The 13875-nt window shown below is 35.8% G+C and overlaps 1 protein-coding gene across 1 annotated transcript in view; it reads right to left on the minus strand.

Annotated features, from left to right (window-relative positions):
• Positions 1-5503: 5503 nt before the first annotated feature.
• The window catches only part of UPK1B (uroplakin 1B), a 29330-nt gene continuing 20958 nt past the window's right edge, over positions 5504-13875 (minus strand). The window contains exons 4-8 of the mRNA XM_087966396.1: positions 13719-13793; positions 13062-13184; positions 11617-11796; positions 10010-10093; positions 5504-7713 (exon numbers count right to left, since the gene is read on the minus strand). Of these exons, the coding sequence (XP_087822522.1) occupies positions 7663-7713; positions 10010-10093; positions 11617-11796; positions 13062-13184; positions 13719-13793 (513 nt within the window). The 3' untranslated portion in view covers positions 5504-7662. The remainder of the gene's footprint in view (positions 7714-10009; positions 10094-11616; positions 11797-13061; positions 13185-13718; positions 13794-13875) is intronic.

Raw genomic sequence — 13875 nt, forward strand, 5'->3', positions numbered from 1 at the left:
GCATATTTGTGTCTTAGTGTTGTTTTAACAATATACATAGTTACTGTGCTCTTGATGAGAACAAAAGATGTTTACCTTTGACACTTCTATTGCCATAGTTCTTACTTGATTAGCTAATCAGGGATGAAAAACCTGTGAACTTTCCAGATACTTCTGAAATTCAATTTCCAAAAGGCCCAGTTAATATCAAGTTCTGAGAAATATTGGTGAGGAATCTTTCAGCAATATGAAAGGCTATAATTTCTCCATGTTTAAATAGCCCCAAATATTAAGGATGCTCATCAACATCCCAGGTGTTATTATACAAGATCATTGACAACCGATTCTTTAAAGAAATTGAGAGAATGTACATTGTTATTTCATTCTCAGCTGAAAAATACTCTGGGGTAGATTTATACTTCAGGAAATTGATTGAACTACTCCGTGTAGATGGCTCATCTACCTGTGGGAAGCAGTCAGAATATTAGAGATCACCCTGCATCCTTTGTAACTAATCCAAAACTTACAAACAGACTTAAAATTCTTGCGGAACTTCAGTCTTTTTCATATCTAGTAGAAGAAAATCCAATCTTCTGTGTTTCCAAAGCAACTTGCATAAATGTAACATTACATCTGGTAGCAGCTGGATCTCATATTCTCTTATAAAGCATCTATCTTGACTGTCACCACAAGCTCATAACTCAAAGGGATTTAATTCTCTTACTATCATGCCTCCAGCTGCTTCCTTTCTATTTTTCAGAATCTAAATGCATTAATTGGGATCCTGTTCATGTCTTTAGATACATTAAAATGAAAGGCCATTTGCATGCATTTTGACTGATATACAACAGAATTTAGGATGCTTAGTCTAGTATTTTACTTTTAGTAATATATTTAGCATGGCTATATAATTAGGAAGTAATCTGGTTTGTGCTAGAATCAGATCTGGGCAATCTGCTAGTTCCCTGGATTTGATGGTATTCATGGCATCTTCCTTATGTGTGGATACACACAAAAAAAGACCTGATCTGGGAAATTGGTACTTTCACTATTATACTGAAGAAAGAATAATATTATCAGCTGCACATTGTCTTCTTCTTTGAGAAGGTGGGCAATGTTTTATTTAATATTTTAAGGGGAGGTGAAAAATTCCAATGAAAAGTCAGCAGTGCAGAGTTGCAAGGAGTGGATTTGGGTGTTTTTCTGCTAGGTCTTTTGGAGGAAATTGGGAGTGGGTCTTTATTTCTATAATATTGTAACTGTGAGGGCAAACTTATCGTTTTCATGTGTTTCTATGGCAGATGTTTAGTAATACAGATAGTCCTTGATTTATGACCACAACTGAGTCCCAAATTTCTGTTGCTAAGCAAGAGAGCTTTTAAGTGGGTTTTGCCCATTTTATGACCTTTCTTGCTACAGTTGTTAAGGGAATCTGGCTTCCCCATTGACTTTGCTTGACAGAAGGTCACAAAAGACAATCACACGACCCTGGAAGACTGCAACCATTATAAATACATGGCAGCTGCCAAGTGTTCAGATTTCAAATTTTGATCAGATGATGATGCGGATACTGCAATTGATGTAAATGTGAAAAACAGCCATAAGTCACTTTTTTCAGTGCCATTGTAACTTTGAACTGTCACTAAATGAATAGTTGTATGTTGAGGACTATCTGTAGTAGCAAAAAGGTCCATTCCTCTTTAATACAAGTACAGTATAAAATGGACAAAGCTTCTCCTTTAATACATTGAAAACCTAGTAGGACATGTACAAAATAAGTGCTCAGGACTATATTCTTGCTCTCTCTAAAACAGTGAATGTTTACAGTACTACAATATTCAGAACAAATTTTAACTAACATCACTTAAAAAGAGCAAAATCTGGTTTATTACAGGTAGTCCTTGATTAACAACCATTGCATAGCAACCATTCAAAGTTATGATGGACTTCCCCGGAGCCTCCCCTCCACCTGCAAAGAGTTGATTCAAAACAGAACTAAATTTTTGGTCCCTAATCCATAATCATACACATACTATTGTTTTTGTTGATTGAATGTCAGTGATGCTGGTGGAGGAAGGAAATGCATCATATCCTTTTAGCTTTAGTGAAAGTGCAATCCAGAAATATTTAATTTTAGCAATAGGAAGATATGTTAGCACTTCAAAGCAAATACAGCAGCTGCTTAATAATAAGCCAAGGGATAAAATACAGAACCGGGGATCAAATAATATAGCTGAAGTTTTCTGAAAAAGGAGCATTTTCTGAAAGGCAAAAGCTGAAGCAAAGAAACAAAAAGCAGATGTTGAACTCATTTTCCACTGCTGAAAGAACTTGGAGAAAAAAAAAGCTTGTTTTAAAAATGTGGAAAGTTAATCTCTGTCTCAGCAAATACTACATTTGTTATTCTATATTTCATTACCATTACCTTAGGCAACTGAAAATTCATCAAATTTTGCCCAAAGAAAAATGATCAAAAGGAATTCTATGTCTCTCAATGTGTCCTGGAGTATCTACAACCTTAAACCACTTGTTAAAGAAGAGCCTTGTTTAATTATTACAAAGGAATATTCTTTCAGTAAGAACTATGCAACTCCAACATGACTGGAAAAAAACTTAAGTCATATTTAGATGTGGCTGGAGTGTTGTTGTAAGCACTTGGAGAAGGCACTTGGAAAAGCATTTGTTCAGCTACTCATGAACAACATTAGAGGGATCATACCCATGCTTATAGCCTCCTATCTATGTATTTGCCATAAGGCAGGAGTTAACAGTCTTTAGAGACTTGAAGTATATTTAGAATTTGGAGAATGAATGTACTCACAAAATGGCTGTGATATTCCTAGAAATAATGTGAAAGCAGAGGCAGGATTTTTGTTTTGTTCCTTGTTTTTGCTTTCAATATGGAATCTATTATTTTTATTTAAAAACAATAAACATCAGGAGAGCTGGGCCATGTACCCAGGGCAGTATTTTTATGGGATGGGAAAAAAGTAGTACATTCTCTGATCCAGTTACTCCCATTTCTGCTGGAAAGCAATTTCTAGAATTCTCAGCCACCATGGCCTGTGGTTATTCCAGGTTATAATTGGCTGACATAATGTAGAAGAGGGGTGTGAAACTCAAGGTCCATGGGAAGCTTAGATCTGGCTCACAGGGCCACCCTGGAAACAGTAGGGGACCTTCCCACAGTGCCGCTGCCAGAAAAAAATGGGTTCCCGAACTCTGTTACCAATTGAGACGGCTTCCTGAAACCCTCTGCCAGTGAAAACAGAGTTCATGAGGATCCCGTTTTTGCTGGCAGAATGCTCGGGTCACCACAGGTGCCTCCAATATGAGTGACATTGAGCTGGCCACATCCTCCCTGGCCACACACCCCTAGCCCTCCCCGAGGTCAAACACAACTCTGATGTGGACCTCAATGAAATTGAGATTGACACCCCTGATATAGAAGATACAGGATGCTATGATAAAACAAATGCTTTGAATGTAGAAAAATCACAAATTCAATTTCTGGCTTCTTCAGTTATAGATGTGAGCTAACTCATTAGCAGAAACCTCTTCATGAAATCCTGCAGAGTGGTCAGAATACTGTAATAGCAAGCGCCACTAGTGGCTTCTTGGTTTTAGCAGCTTCCCATAAACATGTAAATGTAAGATGATACAGAGAACATTGGCAACAGCCTTGGGGAACAAGGTGAAGAACCATTACTAAGGCAGAGGTCAGATAAGTGGGAGTTGAGCTCATTCCAAGAAACTAAATTGAAAAATCATCCCAGATAGGCCCTTCTTTAGTTCACACAAAGATAAAGGGAGGGAGGGGGAAGCACATTCAGACTTACAAAATTCTGTTCTATGCCTGTTACAATAAAAGTAGTCCTGATCTACGTAATATTGGTTTCTTACTCCAGTTTAAGTTGAACAAAGAAACAATACAGGTTTTACAAGAAAAGAAGTATGTGAAGAATTGAGAAATAATTGAGTAATCTTACCAACATTTTTTGTGAAAAACATGGTGATAAATTCAAGACCATATTCCTGACCACCATGCCCCTTTAATAGAATATTTAAAATTTGTACCAAAAACATATGACAGGGGTGTCAAACTTGCGGCCCGAGGGCCGGATGCAGCACACACTGGTCATGTTCACCTCAGGTTTAGCAAAGGGGGGGAAAGGTCATGATGTGTCACATGACAACAACATGGCACTGCGAGTTTGTTACCCTTGACATGTGAGAATACCTATGGTCAAGATACGATCATTGGACAAAAGCTATTTTTCCACAATATAGTCTAGAAGCTATTATAGAACTCCATGAATAGGAAACAGCAGTGTGGGTCAGCAGTTTCACTGAGGATATTGTGAACTCACCTCCAATGACAAGTTTTTGCTCATCTTTCTTTTACTATTTCTGCCACTCTTTTTAATGCTCTCTGACTACCAAAGTTGGTGAAAATGAATCCATAAGACTGAATGAAGAAATCCTGAAAATATTTTTAGTCAGAATTTTGCTATGTTCGCATTCTTCAGTCACTGTAAAGAATTCATTATAATTGCTTTATAAATACCATATATACGCATGGATAAGTCTACTCTAGAATTTTAAACAAAATATGAAAAATGATTCATCCATAGATTTTTTAAAAATGTTTTAATTTGTACAATTGGCTTATTCATGGATGGGGCATTTTTCATGTTATTTTCTTTAAAAATTCAGAGGTCAGTTGCCAATAGATGTACTCATCATTGAGTACACCATGTGCCACAAGATGGGCAGCATATAAATAAACAAATATAGATATGTTTTTTAAAGCATTACCGTATGTGCCAATGGAACAGCTAACCAAAACCAAATTTTTGATGTGTGTTTTGGAACCTAACATTTTTAACTTACCTGTGAATATACACAATACTAACTGATACCACTTTCTTTGGAAAAAAAATCAGTGACTATTTTAAAGGGACAAGCATAGACTTCAATTGATACAGTAATACAAATTAAAACAACCCTTATTAAATGGTTGTCTAGTCTCTACTTCAACATATCCAGTGTATGATAAACTACACTGTTTCCTTGTTGCTAGTGTCACTGTGAAATCAAACCAAACCAAATCAAACTCCCCTTAGGTATTTAAAAAATAATATCTCTTCCAATTATTATCCCCCCTCCTATTTTGCATTTTAAAGGATAAGTATAATGATGACTTCTAGTCTCTCCTCAATGGAACTTGTTTTTCCCATCTTCTGCTCTTTTCCATTACTCTCCCTAAATTGCCCCAGGCTGAATACTTCTTAAAGTGTGGGAGTACTGATAGTATGTTGTAAATCCAAGGGAATTTGTTACTTGTCAGACCAGCAACTCTCTCGAGCATTAGTAGCAACAACTAGGTGTATGGAATAATACTTAGCTACTTACCCAGCAGCTATACTGCCTGTTTAACCACTGCAGAAATGTTGAATAGCCTTAAGAAAACAGCTACTGCTTATGCAAAAGTGTGTGAAAAGAACAGTTCACATACAGGAAGTTATTAATTTTGGTTGTTTTATTGAAAATTAACACATCTTCTTTGTGCTTTTTAGCTGTTGTCTGGAATAACCCTCTAAATAATCAATGTTATGCTGAATCCAGAAAAAAACCAATAAACTCTTTAATATATTGTAGAAGTTTCCCTTTCAGCATATTCATTCATGGGCAATTTGAGAGCAATATGTGACCCTGTCCTCTAAACCTCACCCCTCTTCATCACATTTGCATTGTGGAAGAAAGTATATGTGGAAAATATTTTTGTGCATTCTATCCCTCAGCAAAATCTTCATTTGGGTCATTGGGAAACAAAATGAAAGTCTTAAAGCTATGATATTCAATTCACAAATTCAAATGTTATTTCATGAAATTATAGGTAAAAGTGGTTTAACATTGATACATTGAATTCATATAAAAATTATACTTAAGTATCCAGGTCCTGCAGTTAAAGATTCCCTTATGAAACATGATTATCTTTACTGTGTTTTTTTTAAATGAAGACACAGTTTTGACTCGATAACTGAAATTTCCCACTAACTAAAAAAAACACCATTCATTCCAATTCTTCAGCTTAGGAAAGCATAAGAGCAATCACTATAATGTACAAACAATATACTTGGGGTTACATGTGAGACAACATTCTATTCTCTTAACCATCTTTATTTTATTTTTAAAAAACAGTTTATTAATAAAGATTTGAACAGGAATAAAATATACAGAAAACATTTCTTTTTGGAGCTTACATTTCATGGAAAATCATTTGCATCTTACAATTCTCTGTACAAGGCATATCACAACAAAACTTACAATCTGATGTGTTAACAAAAGATTGATTGTGTAATTGGTTGGCCATCTATATATTAGTCATTCATATTAAAATAATATATATGATTTCATCGTGAATTCTAACAAAATATATTTTATTCAAGATCCAAATAAAATGTTAGGGTATCTCTTGCATTCAATGTGTTTTCAAGTATAGTTGTTCCTCTATGTTTGATTCTTTTAAGAAGTCATCCTCTCTTGTAAATAATTTAGGGATCATATCAAACATTGGTAAATTGAGGATTGTATATGTTTACCAGTAATCAGAGGTAGCCAAAAAATACTGCAAAAAATCCTAGATAATCATTCCAAACAACTGGTTCAACACTTTATTTTCTTAAAATAGCCATTTCCAATAAAAGACAATAAACGCAACTTAGGGTTGAACTATGAGGTCCTTGGTGTTCTCTGGGCAGGTTGCTTGCTTGCCAATGTTTCATTAGCAAAATAGGTAACACTATCAGTATACATTTGGGGTTTTCTCCCTGTTTATATATAGTAGCTTGCTCTGTGTTGGTAGGGCTGTGGTTTTTTCCTTGAGTGATGGAGCAGATGGTTTTCTCTCTTGTTTGTCTTGTCCCTGATTATTGGGTTTTGGATGCTGGAGATGATGGGTTGTAGTCTTTTTGTTTCCTTCTTAGTTTTTTAATTCTCTTTTTTGAATGATATATAAAAGTGATTTTTTGAATGATATATAAAAATGGTTTATCTCTATGTATCTAATCAACAAACTAATAGAGTAACTACCAAAGAAAAAAGCACAGCTCCACTAATACAGCCAGGGCAAGCTGCTGTATATAAACAGGGAACAAATCCAACGCTCATTGGCACTCAACTACTGTAGTTGAGTAATGAAACATTGGCAAACAAACAAACAAGAGAACACCAGGGACTCTACCTCCATTTTCTCATATATTGCTATGTCTTAGCATGTTCTTGATTGTTACAGCTAGAATAGTCCAATTTCCTGCCTTGTGATTACTATAGCTACAACGTCTGAAATTAAGGCAATGGCAGAAGCAAAGATTAAAGGGACATCTTGAGAAGTTCCACAGAAAGAAATTATACAGATATGAACTATTTGTGAGTGCCAGTTTAATGTACTAGTTAAGGCATCAGGCTACCAATGTGGAGACCATGAGTTGTGCAAAGCCAGTTGGTGACTTTGGGCCAGTCACTTTCTCTCAACTCTTCTGAAAAACCTTGCCAAGAAAACTTTAGGGACTTGTCCAGGTAGTCTCTGAGAAATGGTCATAACTCAACAGAAGAAGGAAAAAAATCTATATAGATTTATGGAAAAAAGCAGGAAGTACAGATTGCGAGGCCATTACACCTTTAATATTGAATTCTGCTCCAATAGAACATTGTACAAAGAAGCACCCAAGTCTGGAAAAAAAAGGAAACAATTCAAGGAGAATTATTGCAAACATCTTTTTTTATGCAGCACATTTTGGTTTTCAACTTTAAAACTCCATTGAATAGAAGAACAGCCTGTAGTTAATTTGTATAAGCAGCATAATTAGGTGTGGGACAACTAGCTCTCTGAATTAAGCATATATTGTGTTCAACACAGAACCCCAAGGTGGTTTTATTACCATACAGAAATACAAATGTATAAATTTAATAAGCACCATGGCTGACAGCAAAACTATGAAAACTTATGCAAGTAAAATGGTTCTCAGGTCTCCCTCTTTTTATGGAAAATTCTTCAGACAAAGGAGCAATCTCATAAAGGCTTCCATTAAAGTCACTGCCAAAAAGTATGCACAGAAACAAATATTCAGACTGCCCAGGAATTTAGGACAACCTTGTTTCCTTGCATGTTTCTGCCTGACTGTGGCAATGTCTAGGGCAGAGGTGACAAACTTTTCCTGTTGACAGCTACATTCCTTTCTGGATAATACATGCCAACATTAGGTGTGCCTGAACCAGCAATAGAGAAAGCCAAGCCAAGCTCAAAAGTGACCAGGAATATGCTTTTGCTTCCCTGCCCAGGAGGCTACCAGAGAAAGGTCTTTTTCAAAGCTGGAGAGATAAGCAATTAGTCTTGCCTGCACACACTGGGCAGGGCTGTGTGGACTCCAGATCCCCCAGCCAGAATGCATTTCTGTCAGCAGAAATTATGGGGAATTCTGAGAGTTGGCTAATTTGAAAAACACTGTTTGATTGGTTGGAATATATAAATCAATAGTTTAATCAGGGCAGGAAAAAAATAAATATGTTTAAATGTTAAAGGAAAGATTATTTCAGGATTTCAACATTTCCCACATTGCCCTGACTATAGTTAAATTCTCCTCAATGAGGAGAAAACAATGATAAAAATATTACATTGATGTCGTCTAAAAGAAAAGTAAAAAAAAAAAAGGGGGGGGTGGGGGTGGGGGGAGTAGCCAGATTCTGAGCTGGACCTCTCAAAATCTTTTAAAAGTCCTGTCCTAGACAGAGAACACACTTTATTAAAAATCTGAACTGATTATTTGTGGTAGACCAAGATGGGCTATCATAACTAATCCCACATATTCAAACATACTGTAAAAGGGAGAGACTGGGAAAGAGGATTCTGGATCTACTTTTGAGTAACACCAGTGTCCAATTTCTTCAAGAATAAGATTTGGGAAACTAAGAAAAGTTTCCTTTCCCTTCTCTTCCCTTCCTTTTCCTTCCTCTATTATTGTATTGTAATGCAGTGGTACTTGGTATTCAACTGCTCTGAAACTCATCAAACTTGGTAGTCAATGGATTTTGACATGATACTTTTGTTCTAGTACTCATTGTTTTTGGTACTCAATGCACAAGCTAGACCTTGGGGTCAGCTGCCATTATACTTTGTATACATTTGTTTGATACTCATTGTTTTTGGATTCATTGTGCCTCTCGTAATCAATTAATGATAAGTACTGAGGTACCACTGTATTTGTTAAGATGAGAGTGAGAGAGACTGTCTAGCTTGCCTCAACCTATTGATGAACTTTAGAATTCATATTTCTGTTCAGCCTGGCTATCCCTAGTACAACTCCAACATTATTTAAACATCCTAAATATTCTACTATGCTTGTCATTCAGGTGACATGTTCCCATCATGTTTGTCCACATGCCTCTCATTTGCTGATAACCAGTCTTCCTGCATTTATTCACATTCTTTTTATTGCCTTCCTAGAGGTCATTTTATATTGAAACTAAGGCTTGTCTTACTGGTTAAGGGACTCTGTAAACTCAGGTAGCCATTGCAAGTGTCCAAGAAGGACAGCACAAACAAGTCATACAGTACATTACAAACAAGTTTTCCCTGTTATGAAAGGCTTATCTGACCTTAGCTGGTTCACAACATTAAAACTGTGAATTCAATCCCAAAACACTGGAGACTCAATTAAGCTGTAAACTTTTGAGATGGTTTGCTAAAACCCAAGCAACTTCAATTACACACAACCATTAGTGACAACAGTATAAGCAGGCAGGGCTTTGATAGAAGTCATTTACAAACAAAATTTAATGCTAAAAAATGAAAAGGAAAAGACATTCACCAGCAGGACCAAACCTTTCCGAAGAGAACGGATAACAAAATGAAAAAGTAAAGGAACAAAAAAGTAAAAGGTTAAGAGCACAGCTTAAAATTAGCCCTAAAATGCACATTAAAGACACTAAATCCTAAAGCCCAACAAATGAAGTTCTGTTAGATACTTACAGTCCAGCACAGAATGGCAAATCCAAACCAGGCAACACCCCAGGCATGTCTGTTCATGGGGCCAGCAATAGTTTCATAGCAGCCCTAGGGGAAAATAAATAGGAAGAGGTTCAGCTACAAGCACATAGATCTAGTTGCTAAGCCTTAATTGAAAAGAAGGATTGATATAAATTAATACAGGCAAGTTTTAATGTGAACTTGTACCTGCCTGATTCATATGGAACTAGAATGAACTTACTTGTCAATACTGGCAGTTTCCAGAATTGTGCAATATGGCTTGCAACCAATAAATATGTGCCCAAAAGTGTATGTGGGAGGTAAAACAATGTATTCAGGGAAATTGTTTGCAAACTATGTATACATTAACAAAAGTCCATACAAAAATGTACATTTTAGATTGAAATTTGTACAAAAATGTTTATGAATTCCTACACAGATATTTTTAAGTCAAATTTAAAAACTAAATATGTATGAGCCAAAAATGCCAATATATGGGAATCATAAAAATAGTATGTATACTAATATTTGCAAATAAGTAAAACAGTATGTCATCAAGCAAAAAAAGAGAAAACACACTTCCAGGTTGGAAGATGAGGAGATTTCTCTGGAAATACAATATCTTTAACTTCATCAGTCCAACAAGGGACTGAGCAATAACTAAAGCAATTATATAAAAATTCATTTTATGGAAATTTAGCATCCATCTTTTCAAAGTTAATTTCTTCTCAAACAGCTGTACTGCTGCGGTTAAAAGTCACTAAAATCATTGATGTGATTATCCAGATTGAAATGGAGGAATCCCATTTTAAAGAATTGACAAAGTGAAGGATATCAGGTGCATAGTAATGGACTTAAGTCTATTAAAGTCAATGTGTTAGTTTTTAAGATTATCACAGAAGTCCATCCCCTCACATTTTAATCAAATAACAGTAGGCCAGTAGATCTAGCAGAGTGATGAAGAAATGGAATCAATAATCAATAATCAATAATATTTCAGGCTGTTGAATTTGTATAATTATGATCAAGATTAAGTCCTTAACTTTAATAAGTAGTAGCAGCCCCAGAAAATGTAATCTATGCTCTATTTCCACTTCCTTCTCCACACTCCTTCTCCAGAAGCAGTAGTGCCACTACTTTTCTTCCTATTAACAGTTGATTAGTATCCTCAGACTGACACATTTTAAGATGGCTGCAACAGCCATGTCTGGATTTTCCTGAGAATTGCCTTAAAATAATGGCGTAGGGTAGCTAGCAGTAGTAGGCCATTCTGGAGAATTCCATGCCTTAGTGCCCATGAAGCAACTGCTCTTGTTGAAGGGTTGGGAAGACAGAATGTTAGAGACTGACTTATTTTAGTTAACAGCTGCCCCGATTTGCTGCTTAACATAGCTTCTTCATTTTATCTTATGGCAGGACTGTTCTTTTCTGACATACTACTTACTGGGGGGATGGTGTAAAACAGGAAACACAAGGAGAAAAGGAACACTTCAGCCCATCACACTGGGAGAAAATATTGCTAGCATTGAGCACCCGATTAACATTTCAGAGAAGACAAATATAAACGAGTGTTTTGATTGCTGCAGAAAAAAATAAGAAGAAATTCTTACTGTCGTATGGTAATAGCCAGGCACCCCTAATTTACAGCCATCCAAGTTAATTGCTTTTCCTAGAGGATCCATAACACAGCACTGTCGTGGCCAGGGAAAATCTGCGTCACTGTTCACTTTCCGAAAAATGGAGGTATATGTTTGCCAGTCGGTTGGGCCATTCACACCACAGCATTCATTCTGGATTTATGAAGAAAAAATGCATTTGTTGGGGTGCAATAATAGGGCATTGCACTTGTCATTTTTTTTAAAAAAAAGAAATTTCAGTCAATTTACTTTCTTACCAAAAATGTGTGAAATGATTTACATCCAATGAACCAGCATCAATTTTACAATGTTTCACATTGTAAAAACATTGAAAATTGTTGGAATGTAATACAACTGGGTGGAATACAAAAAGCACATCAAGGAACTCTGATTTCCTCAGACAGATAATTTACCGGATATTACGATGCAGAATGAAATCATATCAATGGGGGGGGAAAGTAGTTTACATTTTTCAAAAGCTCTCCAAATTTTTAGCTAACTCTGCGTCATCACATTACTTTTAGTCAAATTCGTACAAAAATGTTGCTTAATGTCAAGAGAATAAATGGATAGATTATGACAATTATTCAGAACAGATTTCATAGATTGTGCAAGTGCATACAACAAATAAATCAGAAGCTCAAATAGGAGAAGGAAGACGTATTAGATATGTTTGCTGCCTTGAGTTATCTATAAAAATAATAAAGGTGGGTCAGAAATAAATACATAACATAGTCCTTAAAGTACTGTAACTCTGTTTGTCAATAATCCCTGAGATCAAGACTCTTTATTCTATATGCATTGTAATCACATTCTATCAAATGTAGTTATAATTCCACTTCGGGGTTTCTCTATGTATATTTTCTAAGCATGTTTTTATCCATTGGCCAGGCTTACATTATTTGAATGTCTGAAGATGCCGTTTGTAGTCTTCAAAGTACTAAGCAAAACAATAAGTGAAGATTCAAGCTGATGAGAAATTGTGGATAGTGATGTACTATAAGCAATTTATAATCCTATGTGTGCTCATTTTTAAATGACCTTTCCACTCAATTGGAATAACGTGTGATAGAATTATAGCGGCAATCCCTTTCTTTTAAACTCCACATTGTTGTCAAGCTCAAGCAGTAAAAATAACATAGTTTTCAAAACGATGTCTTAAATGGTATAAAACACAAAGTTGAAAACTGTAAGACCAACTTTTTAGGTAGTAAACCAATTAATCCAAAGTCTCTTTGAAATGTGTCTTTCCCGTAATCTGTCCATCTGGTCTGTGATGAGTCTTTTCGCACAAACTGAACTTCTCCTCCATCTGCTTCCCACAGTCCCTCAGACTTTCATGCTGACGGTGTCACAATCTTAAAAATATTCTTAAATGAGAGTGAAGAATTAGTCTCAAAATAGTACAATATTCTTACCTGCAACATGAGACGATCCCATGTTCGGGTAATACCTTCACTCTTCCATTTGTCATCATTGTTGATTGGCTCTGGATTCTGGTATTTTTCCAACATTTGCTTCAAGAAAAGTTCAGTTGTAAGCTAAGTGGTAATAAAAGGAACAAATGTGAGCTTTCCCCCCTATTTGGAGAACACTCCATAAAATCAGAAGTCACGTCCTTGGTAACATCTAGCAAATACATCTTAGATTTTTAAAAAATTTATTAAAATTAATTGTTTTCCTCCAGTAGTACATGCTAACTAATGTAAATAACATTCGCACAAGCTTAACCCACACATTCCAGTTTTGGGTAGACTACTTCACTGACTAACTTTAAGGAATTCATATGTAATTAAGCTTTATTTTTATTTTTTTTAAAGTGATCATATCACTGAAATGTATTTGCTAATGAAGAGACTCTAGTCAACAAACAAATAAAATCCTCCAGCCCACAGTTGTGGTAGAAAGATTTTCTTTCCCTTAGATTAAAATAATGAATTAAAAGCTTGTTCATGCCATATAAAGGTGCTGCCAGACCTTCAACATGTTTGCAGAAATTAATCCCTCCCCTTTTAACCTCTACACTGAATTAAGAGCATCTGAGAGAACAGACACATCACTGGCATAATACTCACGAAATCCCGATGCACTGTTGCTGTGATGCTAGAGGCCACTTCAAAGGCAAAGACAATCATCATCAGGATGATGTACTAAAGACAAATGAACAAAACATATGTCACAAAGAACATTTGATACACTTTGATACATTGAGTGCTATAACACCCCTCCACT

Source organism: Notechis scutatus, chromosome 5 (assembly GCF_049901735.1).
Source record: "Notechis scutatus isolate UNSWTSFEM ecotype Mainland chromosome 5, rNotScu1.2, whole genome shotgun sequence".
Lineage (NCBI taxonomy): Eukaryota > Metazoa > Chordata > Lepidosauria > Squamata > Elapidae > Notechis > Notechis scutatus.